The 20,636-nt window shown below is 46.1% G+C and overlaps 1 protein-coding gene and 1 long non-coding RNA gene across 2 annotated transcripts in view; one reads left to right on the forward strand and one right to left on the reverse strand.

Moving 5' to 3' along the window:
- IDH2 (isocitrate dehydrogenase (NADP(+)) 2) overlaps positions 1-5,137 on the reverse strand; it is an 18,454-nt gene extending 13,317 nt beyond the window's left edge. The window contains exon 1 of the mRNA XM_069560315.1: positions 3,674-5,137. Coding sequence (XP_069416416.1) covers positions 3,674-3,788 — 115 coding nt within the window. The 5' untranslated portion in view covers positions 3,789-5,137. The remainder of the gene's footprint in view (positions 1-3,673) is intronic.
- Positions 4,016-15,284, forward strand: LOC138423905 (uncharacterized). Its single transcript, XR_011250513.1, has 4 exons — positions 4,016-4,112; positions 5,760-5,850; positions 11,102-11,178; positions 14,065-15,284. It is a non-coding gene; the product is annotated as an uncharacterized lncRNA (long non-coding RNA).
- Positions 15,285-20,636: the final 5,352 nt, after the last annotated feature.

Below are 20,636 nucleotides of genomic sequence, written 5' to 3' on the forward strand. Positions count from 1 at the left end.
GCAACCTTTCCAAGATGCGAACATGCATCTGGTTCCAGCAAGGAACCGGAACCCGTGGCACCAGCATCGGGCATGAGTGACAGCGCAGCCTGCCCTCCTCTCCTGTTGCTGACGACCCTTCACTCTACCATCTCCCACCTCCAGCCAGTCACTCTTCGTGCCGCTTCACTCGATGCCAGCACCTGTATGCCGGTGTTGTACTGTACTCCTGTACTTTTCAAGCCACTGTTCTGTACGATTAAAAATGTTTTTATTTTTTTATGGGAGAAGTATTATAAACCTATTACAGTACAGTACTAAATAGCCCATTGTGTTAGCTGGGTATCTAAGCTAACTTTGTTGGACTTACGAACAAATGGGTCTAAGGAAGGTACTCTCCGAACAGAACTAGGTGGTATGTAGGGGACTTACTCTCCTTCATTCACTGGGGTCTTATCCGGCAGCCCTACCCAAACCTTCACCCGCATCTTTCTGCCTTATTTGTTCTCCTTGGCTCTTGTCACCGTGCATCACACTAGCCAACTTCTACCTTGCCTACTGTCCTTCCTCACGTTAGAATTTAAGCTCCATAAGGGCAGAAATATTCGTCCCTTATGTCCAGCTCTGTCCCCAGAGTGTCCCTGGCACAGTGCCTGGCACAGAGTAGAAGCACAATATTTGCTGAAGTCCATGAATGAATGTCAGGCTACGGTCGGTTCAGTCTGGTCAGGGCTGCCCTGTCATAACCTACCCTTTGGATAGAAAGTTACTCCACTCCCTCCCCCATCCCGGGATGCATTACCACACAGAGGCCGGTGAGTTCTCACCACGAAATGGCACCAGACCATCACGAATGTACTTGGGTGGCCAGGTAATGGGCTGGAGTAGCTCACAATTTATCGTGTTAATATTTGCCATCTGTTGGCATTTTAAACATGGGTTTACAGAAGTGTAAACTCCAGAGCAAGTCACAAGGCTGACTTCCAGTAATCAGAGAGCAATTTCCAACACCCCATCCTGGAATCAGTAAAAGAGGCCACAGCTTTCCATAAAGGATCTGGGGGACAGGGCCCAGGCCCTTCCAGAAGTTTTTCTTTAAAACCTGCAGGGCCAAAACATGACCACCCAGAACACCCCGGATGGGGTATGTGCATGCTAAGTCGCTACAGTGTGTCCTACTCTTTGCACCCTTATGGATGTCAGGTTCCTCTGTCCATGGGATTCTCCAGGCAAGAATACTGGAGTGGGTTGCCATGCCCTCCTCCAGGGGATCTTCCCGACTCAGTGACTCAACCTGCGTCTCTTATGTCTCCTGCATTGACAGACGGTTTCTTTACCCCTAGCGCCACATCTGCGGAGAAGGCAATGGCACCCCACTCCAGTACTCTTGCCTGGAAAATCCCATGGATGGAGGAACCTGGTGGGCTGCAGTCCATGGGGTCGCTAAGAGTCGGACACGAATGAAGCGACTTAGCAGCAGCAGCAGCTCCACGTCTGATGGGGTAGCTATGGTCTTATCTGATGCAGCTGAAACAAGGCTCGGTGGAGAACACATAAGAACACTACTGATAGGTCTGCACAACTTGGAACAATCGTTAAATAATTTCCTCTGAAATCTAAAAGGGCAAACAAGTCACCAAGATCTGAAGCAGGTCACGGAGATCTGAAGAGTTGAGGAACAGGGGGTTGAGGAAATTAAGAAGTTCCCAGGCTAGGAGCTAAGGAAGGCCAGTTAAAGATCCGGCTGAGCGGTTGAGAAGCACCCACCCTCACTTCCCCAGGCCAACTTATCAGAACCACCACCAGCAGTCGCAGGAGGCCTGTGAGTCGCAAAACTAGAAAGAGACACGTGTGGGAATTACCCGGCAGCAAAAACACAAGAGTATTTTAGCCAAAGCATATTCTTTTCTTGTCATCAAGGGGAATGCCAAGTATTCTGTCTCCAGCAGCGTTGCCAAGTAACAAGCTAGCAGAGGTCACAACTGTACGGTCGCATGCATGTCCAACTCAAACACCAGGCTTTCTCCTCATTAATAACCAAACCCTTCTTAGGGGCTTCTGAAAGGACCTGCCACTGGCTGCTCTTTTTATGTGTTACCAAAATTCAGGCCCCCCAAAGGGACTCTGTTTTCTTGTTTATGTGGGGTTTTTTTTTAATTTTATTTTTTACCATATGTGCAGAGGAAAAAATAAAAGGGAGAAGTGGAGAATGTATCTAACTCCTGCCATATTTTGCTGAAGGTGGTATCATATGGGAAACTTTGTCTGGGGTCTGGGGACCCATGGAACCTTGAGTTGCAGGGCTGGCTCCTTAAAGACAAATTCCATGAGTATACAAAAACAGAAATGTCCCTTTCTCCTTGAAAGGAGAGGGAGGGTGCTGGGGCCTTTCTAGGTTCTGGTCAGCTGCTCCCACACTAGGTTAAAGATTACCTACTCCAGCAGTAAAACCAAGTTGCCTGGGCCCCACCCCCTTGTCATCACTCCAAGGGGCTGCCTGCAGGCCAGGCAGGAGAGGGGTTTCCATGGCAACAGGCAGTAGCCAGGACCCACATTGTTCCTTGCCTTTTGCAGCCTGCGAAGGAGAGCCAGGGGGCAGACCAATGTCAGAGGGGCAAGCCTGCCTCGGTAATGGAAGCTCAGGCTGCTGCTGCTGCTAAGTCACTTCAGTTGTGTCCGACTCTGTGAGACCCCACAGACGGCAGCCCACCAGGCTCCCCCGTCCCTGGACGCCCTGCTTATTACCCTGCTTATCAAGACTACTTTCGTTCCGGGACTTCCTTGGTGGTCCAGTGGCTAAGACTCCGTGCTCCAAATACAGGAGACCCGAGTTCGATCCCGGATAAGGGAACTAGCTCCTTATCGAGAAGACCTGGCACAGTTTAAAAAAAAAAAAAAAAAAAAGACTACTGCTTCTGTCCGAAGCAGTGGACTAAGGGTACCACAGAAGTTATGACGCACGATTTGGGAAAGTGACATTTTGGCTCGGTTGCCAGGTCTCCTGGTCGGGTGAGCTGGGCAGGGCCCAGGAGTGGCGCGGGAGCCGGCTGGCGAGAAGAGGCTGGTCAAGCCAAGGACAGGCCCCAGGATGGAGCTTCAAGTGCGTCGACAAGGAGAACGGGGGCGTCCAAACAAAGCGAAAATAAAAAGGACGCTCCTCCAGCTGTAGCCTAAAAGGCTCCAAAAATAGCTGACAAGCGCCTGACAGCGAGCAGGGATTACCTAGCGCCCAGGGTGAGAAGGAAGGGGAAGTGGCTGCCTCCTCCCTCCCCTCCTTTGTCTGATCAGGGACCGCGCCGCGACCCTCCCTCTCGCTGGGGAGCGGGCCAGGCGCTCCGGCACCCACTCGGTTGCTTTGTCTCCCTCCAGGAGCGCAGGGCGGGCAGGATACCCTCTGAGCCCGGGATACCCCTAGAACCCCACTGTGGGAAAATCTGGGGGCACAGGGCTGCAAGGGCCGAGATCGCCAGGGCCACCAGTTGCCACCTTTCTTCAGGTCCCCACCCCTGCGACTGGCACGGCCTGGAAGGTGGGGCAGGGGAGCAAGCCCCAGTGCGCCGGCTCTTTGTGTGCCCTACCCCGCCGTCCCTGGCCCGCGGGCGTCCCGGGTCGCGCTTGCTGGTCCCCGCCCGGAAGGCCGCCACGTCGCGGTGCCGGGCGCGCACCCCGCCCGGACCCTCCTCGTGGCACTCACAGTGGCGCCGCGGCTGCTCTTGCAAGTTGGGGGCTGTCAAGGCTGCTGGCGCCCAGGCCGACCCGGAGCCAGAGGCTCTGCAGAGCGAGCGTACGACCCGCAGGTAACCAGCCATCCCGAGCGGGTGGGCGGTCGGACTGGCGGATGAGCGAGCGAAGGAACCCGGGTAGGCGAGATCCGAGCGCCGGCGGCTGCCTGGTGGCGGGCTGCGGAGGCCTGCGAAGCGCGGGCCGCCGGAGCAGGACCGGGGCGGGGCTGTGGGGGCCGCCACCCTATTGGGCCTCACCGAGAGGAGGCGGAGTCCGGCCGGGGGGACTCCTCCCCCTGCCCTGCACCAGCCGAGGCTCCGCCCCCACACCCAGCCCGAGGTTCGCTGGGCACCGGAGGAGGCTCCGCTCCACTGGAGCGAGAGGCGAGTGAGACCGTGATCCGTCTACAGGTAAAGGCCAGACCTTGGAACACGCTGAGACCGACTGGCACCCGGGAGCAGGGGATGGGAGCTGGAGCACTGGGGGAGCCGTTAGCGAGGAATAACTCTCATTCCAGGATGCCCTATTTAAACCAGAGTGTCAATTGCTGACGCATCAGCTTAAGCCCAGAAAGGCAAATTTGAACAAACAGCTGCACCCTTCGCATTGGCTGGGCTGAAATTTCCGGGCGCATTAACCAGTGCGGGTTCCGCGTTTTTGAACTAAGATCATGGCCACCTCGGGTCTTCTCGGATTCGCTCCCAGATCCTCCTACGCCTTAGGTAGACTGACCCGACTCAAGAACTGGAGTCCCACTGCTTCAGCAGGTCAAGCTGCTAGTCCTCGAAGTCATTCAGCGTAGCCAGAGTCTGTACCCTCCCTTCCGAGAGGGGAGCGATAACAGTAACAGGGCTGCCAGAAGACGGGTGAAAAAACATATGTTAAAGCCTTGACACACCCTGTGCAACCACTGATGCTTATCAGGCAGTACTCAGGCAGCCTGGCTGAATAATCTACCAGGCACGTTTATGCCTGCTTTCATACAAAAGACAATACTAGTCGGTTCTGCCATAAACAACCAAAGCCTCAGCTGGGGCTGGGTTTTATTTAGAAACATCTGAGGCCAGCCCCCCACTTTCCCAGTTACACCAGCTCCCTCCAATGCTAGCCACCTCTTTCTGCCCTGTGTTCCCAGCTCTCCCCTTCATTGCCTCAGAGTCAACATTGCCAGATGGAGCTGGGCCAGCAAAGTGACCTTGAATTACTGACTTCAAAGTTTCCTTCTCCCTGTCTCAGCCAGGCAGAGCTACCGCTTTGGCCCAGACATCTAGTAGATTGGGCCCAAAGCGGGGCTGTTTGGGGCCCCCCAAAGTCTAAGGCCTTATTCAGAGGCCTGATCTTGAGCCAGCATGTCCCAGAATAACCCATCATCCCTTTCATTTTGTTCCCAATTGTCTTGCTCAAAACCCAAGTAGAAAAAAGAAAAGAAAAAAAACAAAAACCCACAAGCAGAGACCGTGGAAGCCTCTGGTATTTGGCTTTCATGCCATCCTAGTATTATCAGGTACAAAGGCCTCACTGTTTATACCTATAAACTAGGAGAATGCCCTCCCCCCAGCCTCCTTTTGGCTCAAAAGAGCAGATTCTGTTCTGTACTGCCACTTCTGATATGGTTATAAAGAAATTGCTCTCCGCATATTGTTTCTTTATATTGTGGACCAGGGTATCAGAGGCCTGGCAAGAGGCAGTACTAGAGTCTCAGCATATTCCAGAGTCTGGCCCTTACCTGTAGAGGGATCAGGGTGGGAACACATGGGTCCTTTGCAAGCACAGCAGCAGCCTAGGATAGTCAAGGCAAAATCTTCAGATTAAACTCCTCTCACTGCCCCACCTGCCAGGGCTCCAGCTCCATGGCAGCCTTGTCCATCCAGTATCCATTTGGTGAGGCAGTTGGTGTCAGCTCCATTGGTTCAAAGAGGTTAGTACACTTGCTCAAAAAGACACAGCTGGGAAGTAGCAGAACTCTGGTTCATATGCATGAAAGTGAAGTGTCAGTCATGTCCAATTCTTTGTGACCCTGAGGGTAAAGACTGAGTGATATGCATTTTGTTTGCTAGGCTCCTCTGTCCTTGGAATTCTCCAGGGAAGAATACTGGAGTGGGTAGTCATTCCTTCTCAGGGATCAAACCTGGGTCTCCCGCATTACAGGTAACTTCTTTACTGTCTGAGCCACCAGGGAAGCCAGTTCACATCCATGCTGCTGCTGCTGCTAAGTTGCTTCAGTCGTGTTCGACTCTGTGCGACCCCAGAGACTGCAGCCCCCCAGGCTCCGCCGTCCCCGGGATTCTCCAGGAAAGAACACTGGAGTGGGTTGCCATTTCCTTCTCCAACGCAAGAAAGTGAAAAGTGAAAGTGAAGTCGCTCAATCATGTCTGACTCTTTGCGACCCCATGGACTGTAGCCTACCAGGCTCCTCTGTCCATAGGACTTTCCAGGCAATTGTACTGGAGTGGGGTGCCAGTTCACATCCATATACCTGGCTAATAGTCCATCATTCTTTTAAGGAAGGAGAGGAGGAACCAGAGTCCCTATTTATTGTACTTGTTTGGAATTTTTGGTGGTGATAACTACTAGCCTTGAAACCACCTCAGAGAAAGATGATGTTTCAAGGAAAGGTGCTTAGATCCTCCAGTTTGGGGTCAGCAGAATTGGAAACTCCCACCCTTACACATTTTTAGTCAAACTTCAACTAAGTTGTTGAGTCTAGGTCATGTGCAAATTCCCTGTTCAGTTCAGTTCAGGCACACAGTCATCTCCGGCTCTTTGCAACCCCAGGGACTGCAGCACACCAGGCCTCCCTATCCATCACCAACTCCCGGAGTCTGCTCAAACTCATGTCCATTGAGTCAGTGATACCATCCAACCATCTCATCCTCTGTTGTCCCCTTCTCCTACCTTCAATCTTTCCCAGCATCAGGGTCTTTTCAAAGGAGTCACCTCTTTGCATCAGGTGGCCAAAGTATTAGAGTTTCAGCTTCAACATCAGTCCTTCCAATGAACACTCAGGACTGATCTCCTTTAGGATGGACTGGTTGGATCTCCTTGCAGTCCAAGGGACTCTCAAGAGTCTTTTCCAATACCACAGTTCAAAAGCATCAGTTCTTCAGTGCTCAGCTTTCTTTTTAGTCCAATTCTCACATCCATACATGACTACTGGAAAAACCATAGCCTTGACAAGACGGATCTTTGTTGGCAAAGTAATGTCTCTGCTTTTCAATATGCTATCTAGGTTGGTCATAACTTTCCTTCCAAGGAGTAAATGTCTTTTAATTTCATGGCTGCAGTCACCATCTGCAGTGATTTTGGAGCCTAAAAAAATAAAGTCTGACACTGTTTCCACTGTTTCCCCATCTATTTGCTATGAAATGATGGGACTGGATGCCACGATCTTAGTTTTCTGAATGTTGAGCTTTAAGCCAACTTTTTCACTTTCCTTTTTCACTTTCATCAAGAGGCTCTTTAGTTCTTCTTCACTTTCTGCCATAAGGGTGGTGTCATCTGCATATCTGAGGTTATTGATATTTCTCCCGGCAATCTTGATTCCAGCCAAGCGTTTCTCATGATGTACTCTGCATAAAAGTTAAATAAGCAGGGTGACAATATACAGCCTTTACGTACTCCTTTTCCTATTTGGAACCAGTCTGTTGTTCCATGTTCAGTTCTAACTGTTTCTTCTTGACCTGCATACAGATTTATCAAAAGGCAGGTCAGGTAGTCTGGTATTCCCTTCTCTTTCAGAATTTTCCACAGTTTATTGTGATCCACACAGTCAAAGGCTTTGGCATAGTCAATAAAGCAGACATAGATGTTTTTCTGGAACTCTCTTGCTTTTTCCATGATCCAGCGGATGATGGCAATTTGATCTCTGGTTCCTCTGCCTTTTCTAAAACCAGCTTGAACATCTGGAAGTTTACGGTAAAGCTAGTAAAGCATTACTTTACTATCATGTGAGATGAGTGCAACTGTGCGGTAGTCTGAGCATTCTTTAGCATTGCCTTTCTTAGGGATTGGAATGAAAACTGACCTTTTCCAGTCCTGTGGCCACTGCTAAGTTTTCCAAATTTGCTGGTATATTGAGTGCAGCACTTTCACAGCATCATCTTTTAGGATTTGAAATAGCTCAACTGGAATTCCATCACCCCCAGTAGCTTTGTTCCTAGTGATGCTTTCTAAGGCCCACTTGACTTCACATTCCAGGATGTCTCGCTGTAGGTGAGTGATTACACCACTGTGGTTATCTGGGTCGTGAAGATCTGCATATTCTTGCCACCTCTTAATATTTTCTGCTTTTGTTAGGTCCATAGCATTTCTGTTCTTTATTGAGCTCATCTTTGCATGAAACATTCCCTTTGTGTCTCTAATTTTCTTGAAGAGATCTCTCGTCTTTCCCATTCTATTGTTTTCCTCTGTTTCTTTGCACTGATGGCTGAGGAAGGCTTTCTTATGTCTCCTTGCTATTCTCCACAGTTCCCCATGGAGGCACAAAAATGCATGTCACTCAGTCTTTACCTTTAGGAAGCCACAAATCAAGCACAAACCAAACATAACAGGAAAGTGAAGTATCCCAAGAGGAGTTTAGATGACACACCAGGCATCCGGTGAACAGAAAACCACCTCTGCTAGAGGAGACCCTGGTGAGCTCAGGGCAGAAACACCCATTACGTGTGTGCTCACTGATCTTTAAGACATGAGAGGGGCTTCTCTGGTGGCTCAGTAGTAAAGAACCTTCCTGCCAATGCAGGAGACACCAGTTCTATCCCTGGTCTGGGAGGATCCCACAAGCTGCAGAGCAACTAGCCCCTTGGGCCACAACTACTGAACCTGTGCTCTAGAGCCCAGGAATGGAAACTACTAAGCCCACCTGTAGCAACTACTGAAGCCCACATGCCCTGGAGCCCACGCTCTGCAACAAGAGCAAGTGAAAAAGGAAAGTAAAGTCACTCAGTCATGTCCGACTCTTTGCAACCCCATGGACTGTAGCCTGCCAGGCTCCTCTGTCCATGGGACTTTCCAGGCAATAGTTCTGGAGTGGATTGCCATTTCCTTTTCCAGGGGATCTTCCCAACCCAGGGATTGAACCCGGGTTCTGTAGACAGACACTTCACCGTCTGAGCCACCAGGGAAGTCCTCAACAAGAGAAGCCACTGCAATGAGAAGCTCACGCACAACAACTACAGAGTAGCCTCTGCTCTCCGCAACCAGGGAAAAAGCCCACGCACCAACAAACACCCATCACAGTCGGATAAATAGATAAATTAAGAAGAAACAAAAGACAGGGAGGAAGCTGACCAGGCAGGCAAGGAGAGCGAGGGCCTTGCACTTCCTCCAGGTGGACACTGCAGGGGTTTCGTTTCACCCTATGTTTGTTTCATGTTCTGTTTGTCGGCAGAAGGGTAACATCTGGGAACATCTGGCCCAGCAGTGAGGGGATGTCAGAGAGTAGGAGAGCAAGCCTAGGGAAGGGAGGCCAGGGTTCCTGAACCAGAGACAGGCCTGACACGGGGTCCAGGCAGGACCCTCAAGAAGGAGCAAGAGGGTAGAGGCGGTTTAGAGATGGCATCTGCAGGAATTGCAGCTTGCTGGCCGGGGGTGGAGGCACAGTGACTCAGACTTCCATCGCTGGCACTGGGAGAATGGTGAGGCCATTATTAGAAGTCAGAAAATGGGAAGGGGGAGGGTTGTGGGGGAGGTGTTGATAGCAGAGCTATTTATGGTCATCTCTAAAGTGATTTCCCTGCCAGTAGTCTGTGCTCACTCCCCCTCCCATCTGCCCTCCCTGCCAGCCACTTCCAGCCTTGTCATCCTGAAGCACAGGCCTGAGCAGTCACTCCACTCAAATAGGGAAGTAGCTCTTCACCGCCTGATACAATAAAATCTGAAGAGCTTATAGCGATTCATAACCTTCTCTTACCTCTCCACCCTTCTCTTCTACTATTCTTGCTCCACACAAACCCTAGATTTAGCCATTCCCCTGAGTAGTTCTTGGCTCTGAGCAGTTGCACCGTCCCTTCCTTCCATCAAGTGGGTCCTTTCCACTGCCGCCACCACCACCCCCCCTCAATAGACAGACCCTACTCATCCTTGGCCAAGTACAAGTTCAATTTCTCAAGCCTGCACTGTCCCTTGGGGATAAGGGGGAGGGGCACAACATTCACTTACACTTGAATCATATTGAAAGGTAAACAGACCCCTGCCTCCTAAAAAAAGAACATGAAGGACTACTCTGATTTTAGCTTTGTAAAATAAATCTATGGACAGTAACAGGCGGAGTCCAGAAACAAATTTGGAAGATTTTAAAACACTAATTTCAGGAAATTTTCTCTTGCATTACTTAAATTAATCCTTAAAATTCCTAGTAAAACCAGAGATCCAAAGTTGGAGGAAGGTGAAATGATTGAAAGGCATTAAAAAGAACCAGAGGCTTCATTACTCTATTGGTAACAGAGTCCCGGCACTCCAGTACTGTTGCCTGGAAAATCCCATGGATGGAGGAGCCAGGAAGGCTGAAGTCCATGGGGTCGCTGAGGGTCAGACATGACTGAGTAACTCCACTTCCACTTTTCACTTTCAGGCATTGGAGAAGGAAATGGCAACCCACTCCAGTGTTCCTGCCTGGAGAATCCCAGGGACGGGGGAGCCTGGTGGGCTGCCATCTATGGGGTCGCACAGAGTCGGACACGACTGAAGTGACTTAGCAGCAGCAGCAGCAGCAACAGAGTCCCAGAGCATAAAGTTTTCTCCCTGTTTCTAGAAATCTTTTGTTATGATTCTCTCATTGCCTGTTCAAATCTGAGGCTCAGTTGCTTCACCTGCAAATGGGGATAATAACAGTACCTACTCCCCGCAGTTGTGGGTGGTTTAGTCACTAAGTTGTGTCCGACTTAGCATGCGACCCCATGGACTGTAGCCTTCCCAGCTCCTCTGTCCATGGGATATACCAGGCAAGAATACTGGAGTGGGTTGCCATTTCCTTCTCCAGGGGATCTTCCTGACCCAAGGATTGAACCCGGCTCTTCTGCACTGCAGGCTGTCTCCTGCATTGTAGGCAGATTCTTAAGATTAAATAAATTCATGCAGATAAAACGCTTAGAATGGGAACTTCCCTGCTGGTCCAGAAGCTGAAACTCCTTACTCCCAATGCAGGGGGCCCAGGTTCAGTCCCTGGTGAGGGAACTGGATCCCACATGCTGTAACTAAAAAAAAGAGAGAGAATAAAAAGATCCCACATGCCGCAACTAAAGATCTCGAGTACTGCAACTAAAACCCGGCGCAGCCGAATAAATAAATGAACAAATCAGAAAGGATGAAGTAGATATTTGCTGATATAGAAAAATACATTGTGACATATTAAGTGAAAATAGAAAGTTGCAGATAAATATCCTGTTTTATGGCTTCCCAGATGGTACTGGAGGAAAAGGGGACAACAGAGGATGAGACGGTTGGATGGCATCACTGACTCAATGAACATGAGATTGAGTAAGCTCTGGGAGTTGGTGATGGACAGGGAGGCCTGGCGTGCTGCAGTCCATGGGGTCGCAAAGAGTCAGACAGTACTGAACGACTGAACTGAACTGAGGTGGTACTGGTTCAGTCCCTGGGTTGGGAAGATCCCCTGGAGGAAGGTACAGCAACCCATTCCAGTATTCTTGCCTGGTATATCCCATGGACAGAGGAGCCTGACAGGCTACGACTAAAGTGACTTAGCACGCACACATGCATCCTATCTTAACATACATACATAAATAGGAAAAATTAGAGGCACAGATACCAAGGACAGTCTGGGAGAGGGGTATAGTCAGAGACTCTCGATTTTTACTTTATACAGTTCTGTGGTGGTTGACAATTACATAACAAGAAAATATGAAACCAGAAAAAGAACAATCCAGATATCTGTAGATAGAGCTTCCCTGGTGGTCCAGGGGCCATGCGGGGAGGCGCCCACAGGCTGCAGAGCAGCTAAGCCAGAGTGCCTAGAGCCTGTGCTCCACAATAGAAGCCCCACACTAGAGAAAGTCTGTTCGCAAGACCCAGCACAGCCCAAATAAATAAATAATAAATTATTTAAAAAAGATATCTAGGGATCTAATTAGATTCTTTTTAATTTTGAAACAAATTGTCACAGTAGTTTATGTGCTGTGCAGAGTGCCTCTTATCCCAGAATTATTCACTCTGGCAGCTTTCTTTAAATTGAAGCTTTTCCTCTGTCCTTGGAGGAAAGCAAAGGGTTAAAGGGGCTAGGGGAGGGAAAGAGGAAGTGAGGTAAGGGAAAGAGGGGCGAGGGCAGCTGGGTACAGCTTCGGGGCCCTGCTGGCCCCCCCCCCACACACACACACAGCCACATATGTAGGCACCCACACACACACCCCCACCTCGCCTTCCCCGCGGATCTGGCTCCGACTGGAAGCCGCCAGCTCAGGTGCTGGGCTCTTCCTGGGGACACCCGATGGGGAAAGATCAGAACTCAATGAATGTAAAGTTAGGTGGAGGTTAAGACAAGATGGTGCAACCTAGCAGCAACCAAGGGTTCTCAGGGTATGGTCCGCGGACCCTGAGGAAGGGGGGGACCGTGAGATCTAAATTGTGATCATAATAGTAAGTCAGTTATATTTCTCACTGTGCTAACATTTGCCCAAATGATGCAAAAGCAACAGTGGGATAACTGCTTACAATTTAGCCTGAGTCATGACAGAGGCACCAGACTGTGATGATTTTATTTCTCACCACCATGCACTCTTTTTTCTTTTTTCAAGTCCATTAATAAGATCTCAATAAAGCAGTAAAAATTATTTGGTTAGATCATAACTCTTGGTTATACATCTTTCTAATATTCTATATAATATATATAATAATACAAATGGAAACACATACAAAGCACTTGTGCTGCAGACGCATGTAAGATGGTTGTCTCCTGGAGAAGAACTTAGAAAGGACTGGAATGCTTTATTTAAGTTGTGAGCTGTACCAGCTGCTTTCTTCACAGAACATCTATTTAACTGGAAAGAACAACTGATAGAGAAGCCATTCAGACACAAGTATCTGGTAGATATTTTCTCAAAAATGAATGAAATGAACCAGTCACTTCAAGAAAATAGCTTATAGTATCTGTTACCAGTGATTCTTTTAAACTGGAGCTTTCGAGGGAAAACTAAAATTTTGGAAAACCTGTGGATACCCTGAGCTTGAGAGCTTTCCAATTCTTAATAATGTTTCTAATGAGATTAGTGATATTAACAAATGTGATTTTTTATTTCATGTTGTATAAGGAACTGTGTCAACTTTGGGAAGATCTGCGTAACTCAGTGAGCCAGTATTTTCCAAATGACCAACACATGATGTTAAAAAGTCATGCATGGGTAAAGAGAATGGATTTGAATGTGAGAGGTCTGAATGTAACAGAGGAGAAAAGCACATTTGTGTGGTTTCAGATTCCACATTGCAATTAACCTTTGAGAAAGTATCACTTACACATTTCATTATAGTAAGTGAATACCCTGGGTCAGGTCTTACACAGTCTCAATGACTGGCAAACCAGGATTGGGCAGTGGCCCAAACTGGGATGCCCCCTAAAAGAGGCCACCAGGGCCTCTGCCCAGCTCAGCCCACGCAGGTCACAGAGCGCCTGGTGCTTGTGATGCCTACTATGCTGGGAAGCACCTCCCTGCAGCCCCCCAGGCCCAGATCGTGGTGCAGATCTGGTACATGGACAAGTCCCAAGATGACCTGAGTTATCCCTGTGGCCTGGAGCCCAGTCTGCAGCAGCTGTGCCAGCTTGGAGTCCTTTACTGGAAGTTGACAAATATGAGAATGATCCAGAATTAGAAAAAAAATCATAAAGAGAAACTACCCCTAGATAGACATAATAACCATACACAAAAATAAACTTCCAGATTATGAAGAAAAAGTTAAGATGTTTTGGGACTTCCTTGATGGTCAAGTTTTTAAGACTCTTTGCTCCCAGCCAAGTGGGACTGGGTTCAACCCCTGGTTAGGGAACTAGATCCTGTATGCTACAATTAAGAGCCCACCAGCCACAACTAAGACCCTGCATAGCCAAATAAATTTAAATCAAATTAAAAGTATACTTTTCAATACATTTAAAAATAGTGAAAAGAAAAGATGTTTTTCTGGGAGCATTTGCACTAGGATGTAAAATTTGCTACAGTTTGGATGGCAGTGGATATTACTATGAAAGAGATAAAGAGGACTCATGGATTCAGATGGGGACTACAAGCCTTGAAATTAAAAGATGCTTGCTCCTTGGAAAGAAAGTTATGACAAACCTAGACAGTATATTAAAAAAGCAGAGACATTATTTTGCTGATAAAGGTCTGTATAGTCAAAGCTGTGGTTTTTTTCCACAAGTCATTTACAGATGTGAGAGTTGAACCATAAAGAAGGCTGAGTGCTGAAGACTTGATGCTTTTGAATTGCGGTACTAAAAACTCTTGAGAGTCCCTTGGACTGCCAGGAGGTCAAACCAGTCAATCTTATAGGAAATCAAGCCATCAGTATTCTTTGGCAGGCCTGTCGCTGAAGCTGAAACTCCAATACTTGTACCACTGGATGCGAAGAATCGACTCATTGAAAAAGACCCTCATGCTGGAAAAGATTGAGGACAAAATAAAAAGGAGATGGCAGAAAATGAGATGGTTAGATTGCATCATGGACTCAATGGACATGAATTTGAGCAAACTCCAGGAGATAGTGGAGGACACAGAAGCCCGGTGCGAGGCGATCCATGGGGTTGAAAAGCATCGGACACGACTTAGCGACTGAACAACAATAACATGGATTCAGATTTTTATGAAGAAACGAAAGGTAATAATGCTTCTTGCAGTCATTTATCACTGCTTCACACTGGATGAGAACTGTGTGACAGCTGTGTGGATGTTTGTGGGAGAACCACTGTGGACTGCATACAGCCGGTCAGCTGACCATTTCCATGCTCAAGGACAGTACATGAAACTTTTGGCACAGGCAGCAAGAGGTGCTTCCTGGGTCTTATTACATTCCTTGGAAAGATCCTAAACATGATAACTGAGCAGAAAATCATTGCCTCTTTGCTTTTATGTTATAGATTCAAAGCTAGGTTATCTCCTTTGCAGATTATTTGATCAGAATATATTCTGATCCAGAACTGTGGGGATATGAACAAATCACAGTCATTGGCCCTAACTTAATCAAGATCAATGGTTCAGACACATGTTCAATTTTAACTGTGGTGAAAGTTTTATCTGCTGAGCTATAAATGCTTACATGTGTTATCTGGGCATGATTTTTAGACTTTAAGCCAGGTATCAGCCAATGCCATGCCTGCCTTATAAGAAAGTTGTGGTAGAGAATATATTTGGTCTTTGCCCCTAGTTCCTGGCACAGAGCTCACAAAACCATTGAAATTTCCTAAGAGATAGGAGTTTCCTTCTGTTATTCATAGATAATCCTTTTTGAGCATCTCAGGTCCACTGAGACAGAATCTCCTGTGCTCAGGACCCCTTTGGACCTCACCCTATGTACCTCTTCATCTGGCTGTTTATCTGAGGCCTTTATACATCCTTTATAATAAATTGAGAACTGTGAATCAACATTTCCAGTGTTTTGTGAGTTGTCCTAGGAAATTACGGGGCCCAAGGAAGGGGTCATGTAAATCCCCAGTTTTTAGCGGGTGAGTCAGAAATGCAACTGAAATGTCCCTGGTTGGTGATAAGCACCAGTGTTGTAGATCTGAGCTCTTAATCTGGAGAATCTAATGCTTTCTGCAAGTAGATAATGTCAGAATTAGTTAAACTGTAGGACATTCACTCCTGCTGAATTGCTTAGTGTAGGAAAACAGACTAGAGATGTAATAGTAGGTAACACAACTAACTAGATATAGGACATTTTGTTTTTCCAAAAAAATTATACCTTGGAGTGAGGAGTGGGAGGGCTTCCTAGGTGGCGCTAGTGGCAAAGAACCCATCTGCCAATGCAGGAGACGCACCGGACATGGGTTCAATTCCTGGATCGGGAAGATCCCCTGAAGGAGGGCATGGAAACCCACTCCAGGATTCTTGCCTGGAGAATCCCATGGACAGGATCCTGGCGGGCTATAGTCAATGGGGTCACAAAGAGTGGGATACAACTGAGCACAGCACAGAGAGAGAGAAGTGGGAAGGGGAAGAGCTCTCATACTGGGGGCACACTCTCAGCTGCTTATGCTACTTACCACTTTCTCATTCAAAGTAAATCGTAAAAAAACCCACTCACGCCTGGCCCCCCTTCCTGTGGCAGTGAAACTCCTGCTGGCTTGTCCAACCCTGTGTGCTGCTTCTGCTGTTTCTCATCTCTCTCTCTTTTTTTTCTTGGCCATTCTGTGAGGCATGTGGAATTTTCTGGACCAGGGATTAATCCCGTGCCCCCTGCAGTGGAAGCACAGCGTCTTAACCACCAGACCACGCCTCTTACACTTTTAAAATTCATGTGTGGGCTTCCCTGGTGGCTCGGAGGTTAAAGCGTCTGCCTGCAATGCAGGAGACATGAGTTCAATTCCTGGGTCGGGAGGATCCCCTGGAGAAGGAAATGGCAACCCACTCCAGTATTCTTGCCTGAAGAACCCCATGGACGGAGAGGCCTGGTGGGCTGCAGTCCACGGGGTCGCAAAGAGTTGAACACGACTGAGTGACTTTCACTTTCACAGTATAGCTAGAGCTTAGGGAGTTCCTTGCACACATTAGGTGTTTAATAAATATTTTGAAAAAAAAAAAGAAAATTCATGTGTAACTCCTGTGGGAGATAATAGTTGTAAACAGCTTTAATTAAATGGTACTTATAAACAAAACTTTTATTTTATTCTACTTTGTGTTTTTGGTGTTGTTGATCTTTAAAAATTAAATGGGGTTTGATAATGAGAGCATGGAGGAGGGGAGAAGAATCCTAACATCTGAAAAAGCTATTGAAACACTCCTCTTTTTTTCCGAATGCATATCTGCGTGAGGCTGGATTTTCTTCAAACACCAACCGAAACAAAATACAGCAACAGACTGAATGCTGAATTGGGTGTGAGAATCCAGCTACTAATGCTTCTGAGAAATCAGAGATGAAGAGAGTTGCAAAATGTAAACAAAACAGCTTTCCTCATTAACTCTTTTATTTTGGAAAATGTAGTTATTTTTAAGTGAATATATAAACATGTTTCAAATTTTGTTTTAACTTTTAATTCAGTAAATAGGTTTTCATGTGTGTGTTCAGTCATGTCCAACTCTTTGTGATCCAATGAACTGTAACCCGCCAGGCTCCTCTGTCCTTGCGATTTCCCAGGCAAAATACTGGAGTGGGTTGCCATTTCCTCCTCCAGGGCATCTTCTCAGACCAGAGGTTGAATCCGAGTCTCCTGCATTGGCAGGTGAATTCCTTACCGTTATGCCACCTGGGAAGCCCCAAATAGGGTTTTATATAATCTATGTAAACAAACAACCTTTGGAGTTCTCAACAACTTCTCAGGGTGTAAAGGGATCCTAAGACGAAGAAGTTGGAGAATTATCCTAGAGGAAAGCACTAAGAGCTCAAAAAAAAATGGGGGACACGTTATCGCACACAAGAAATTTAACATTTATACGGTAATGCTGTATAATCTGTAGTCTGTATTAAATTGTCCCAAGACTGTCCCAGTCATTCCTTTAAATTTGGGAAGATGGTCTGGGATCCAGAATCAAGGCTCAGGCATGGCATTTGGCTGTCACGTCTCATTAGATTTTTTTAAAAATATTTATTTGTTTGGCTGCACTGAGTCTTAGTTGTGGCATGTGGGATTTAGTTCCCTGACCAGGGATCAAACCCAGGCCCTCTGCATTGAGAGTTCAGAGTCTTAACCACGGGACCACCAGGGAAGTCCTTCATTAGCTTTCTCTAATCTAAAGCAGTACCTTCTTCTTTTGTGGGAGAATCAGTGGGAGGTGTATAATTTTGAATTTTTTTGAAGATTTCCAGGGCAGCTGTTTTGTAGACTGTCCTTCACAACTGCCTTGTTTCTTTTGTCTGATGGTTTCCTTATCATTAGATTCAAGCTTAAAAATATATATATAACCAAAATTTTATGTAAAGTGTGTCATTCCCATTGCATTGGGAAGGCCCTAATGTTAGTTTGTCCTATTTTTGTTATGCCAGAGTAGGTTTGGGGGCTTTCTTCTTGATAGTGATTTTATATTTTATCGCACAAGGTTTATTGCTTCTTCGGCACTTATTGACCCTTCCTTTGTGGTCCCACGTGTGGCCACATTTGTAACTTGCATGTGTTCTTGCAGACAAAAAAATATAGTTCCCTAAGACTTCCCAGGTGGCACTAGTGGTAAAAATCTGCCTGCCGATGCAGGAGACCCGGGAGACTCAGGTTTGATTGCTGGGTCTGAAAGATCCCCTGGAGGAAGAAATGGCAACCCACTCCGGTATTCTTGCCTGGAAAATCCCATGGACAGAGGCGCCTGGCAGGCTACAGCCCATGGGTTTGCAAACATCGGAGGTGACTGAGCCACTGAACATACACGTGCAGCTGTAAGATAGAGCATTCTGTGCCTGCACGTTGGAACATTCGTGTCACTGTGTTCTTCCAGTCTATATTCTTATAATTTTTTATAAGCTTGATCTCTTAGTTTCTGAGAGATATGTTAAGCTCTCCCAGCATGGTTGTGAACGTGTCCATTTCTCTTTGTAATTCCATCCATTTGTGCTATATATATTTTGAAGCTATGTTGTAAAGTGTAGGTTTATGTGCAATATTTTTCTAGTGAATTTTTCCTTTCATCCTTGACCTATGATCATCCTTATACCTAATATTGCTTTTTTCTTTAAGATTTATCTTATATTGCAACACCAGCTTCATTTTCCTTGGTATTTGCCTGGTATATATATATATTTTTCATGCTTCTTACTTTCATCTTTTCTGTCATTAGGTTTTATATGTAATCACTAGTAGTTGAATTTTGTTTTTGTAACAAATTTAAAAGTCCCTGTCTTTTAACAGACACAATTAAACTATTTACATTTATAGGGATTACTGAAAATTTTAAACTTATGCCTGTCACTTTATTTTGCATTTTCTATTTTCCATGCTTGTCTTTAAGTGCTTCTTCTTTTTTATTTTTGGCTGCGCCATGCAGCATGCAAGATCCTGGTTCTCTAGCCAGGGGTTGAACCCGTTGCCCCCAGCATTGGGAGCGTGGAGTCTTAACCACTGGACTGCAGGAAAGTCCCCCCTTTTTTAGTTTTCTACTATAACAATGCAGACTTCTTTATTCTTTCTCACCCTTTTCACTGGTTTAGAAATTATGCATTGTATTTTTACTTGCTTAGAAATTAAATTCTTGACTTGATTGTAAAAAGTTTATAACTCATTGTCTTTATCCTTCTTAGAAATATGTGAAACTTAGATAATTTCTGTCCAATTTCTCCTCTCCTGTTTTCCACGTTATTATTCCATAGCATTTTAGGCTCCACTGGGTTTTCTGAGCCCCTCCATTTTTTTTCCAAATAGATTTGTCTACGTGTTTGCCTGTTTCTTGGCTCTGCAGTGGTTCTTACATTCCGCTCCTACCTGCTGAGTTCAATTTCCTGATAACTGGATGACATCATTGAACAGGTCTTTCAGCAAAGATCTGTGGGTAATTAACCTTCTTGGTCTCAAATTGTTCAATTTCATCTTCATTTGGTATACTTTTTACTGAAGTATAATATATATCTATACACACATATGGTGGCTCAGATGGTAAAGAATCTGCCTGCAAATGCAGGAGACCTGGGTTCGATCCGTGGGTCAGGAAGATCCCCTGGAGGAGGAAATGGCAACCCACTCTAGTGTTCTTGCCTGGAGAATCCCAGGGACAGAGGAGCCTGGTGGGCTACAGTCCATGGGGTTGCAAAAAGTTGGACACGACTGAGCGACTAACACACATATACAGAAAGTACACAAATTATTAGTGTACAACTTATGAATGTTGACTGAATCACTACCCAGATCAGGAAACATAAATCACCAGGGTCCCCCAAACCCTCCTTAAACCACCTCCTAGGCACTACCTTTCCTAACTTCCCATTTGCTATCCTAACTTCTACTGAAATAGACTGTTTTTGCCTATCTTTGTTTTTCTGTAAATGGAATCATACTGTATGTACTCTGTTGTGTCTTACTTGTTCTCAGTGCTGTTTGTAAAATTCATCCATGTTTTTGCATGTAGCTGTAATTCATTAGTTCTGCTTCTATATAAAATTCTGTTTATGAATCTGCCGCAATGCATCCATTCTACTACAGATGGCATTTGGGCGGTTTCCAGGTAGGGGCTATTATTAATGATGCTTCTATGAATATTCTGGTTCTTGTCTTTTGCTGCACATTTGTATGAAATTCTGTTGGATGATACTTACAAGCATTTGACTTTAACAGACACTGCCAAACAATTTTCTGAGTGTCTAATTTATATTCTTCCCGCAATGTAGAAGAGCTTTGGTTTCTCCACATCTCATGCTAACAGTTGGAGTTCTCATTCTTTTCAGTTTTAGGCATTCTTGGGGGTGTATTGTGGTTCTCATGGAGGTTTTAAATTGCATTTCCCATGTTCTCTGGGGAGCAATTGGTCAGTGTGTTAGACTAGCAAGTTGCATGTCCCTAGAGACTAATGAGATTGAGCTTCTTTTCATATCCTTATTGTCCATTTGAATATTCTCTTTTGTGAAGTGAATGTTTCAAGCTTTTTGCTTATTTTTTTTCCCCATTGGATTGTTTGCCAGTTTGTGGTTTGTAGGAGTTCAATATACATTCTGATATTAGTCCCCTTTTGGGATATATGTATTGCAAAAGTTTTCTCTCCCATTCACTGGCTCACCTCATTCACTTAAAATGTCTTTTGATGCAAAAAAGAAAAAATCTTAATTTTAATTTAGTCCAACTTATTAGCCTTTTATGTTTATGT

The sequence above is a fragment of the Ovis canadensis genome, chromosome 18 (assembly GCF_042477335.2).
Source record: "Ovis canadensis isolate MfBH-ARS-UI-01 breed Bighorn chromosome 18, ARS-UI_OviCan_v2, whole genome shotgun sequence".
Taxonomy (NCBI): domain Eukaryota; kingdom Metazoa; phylum Chordata; class Mammalia; order Artiodactyla; family Bovidae; genus Ovis; species Ovis canadensis.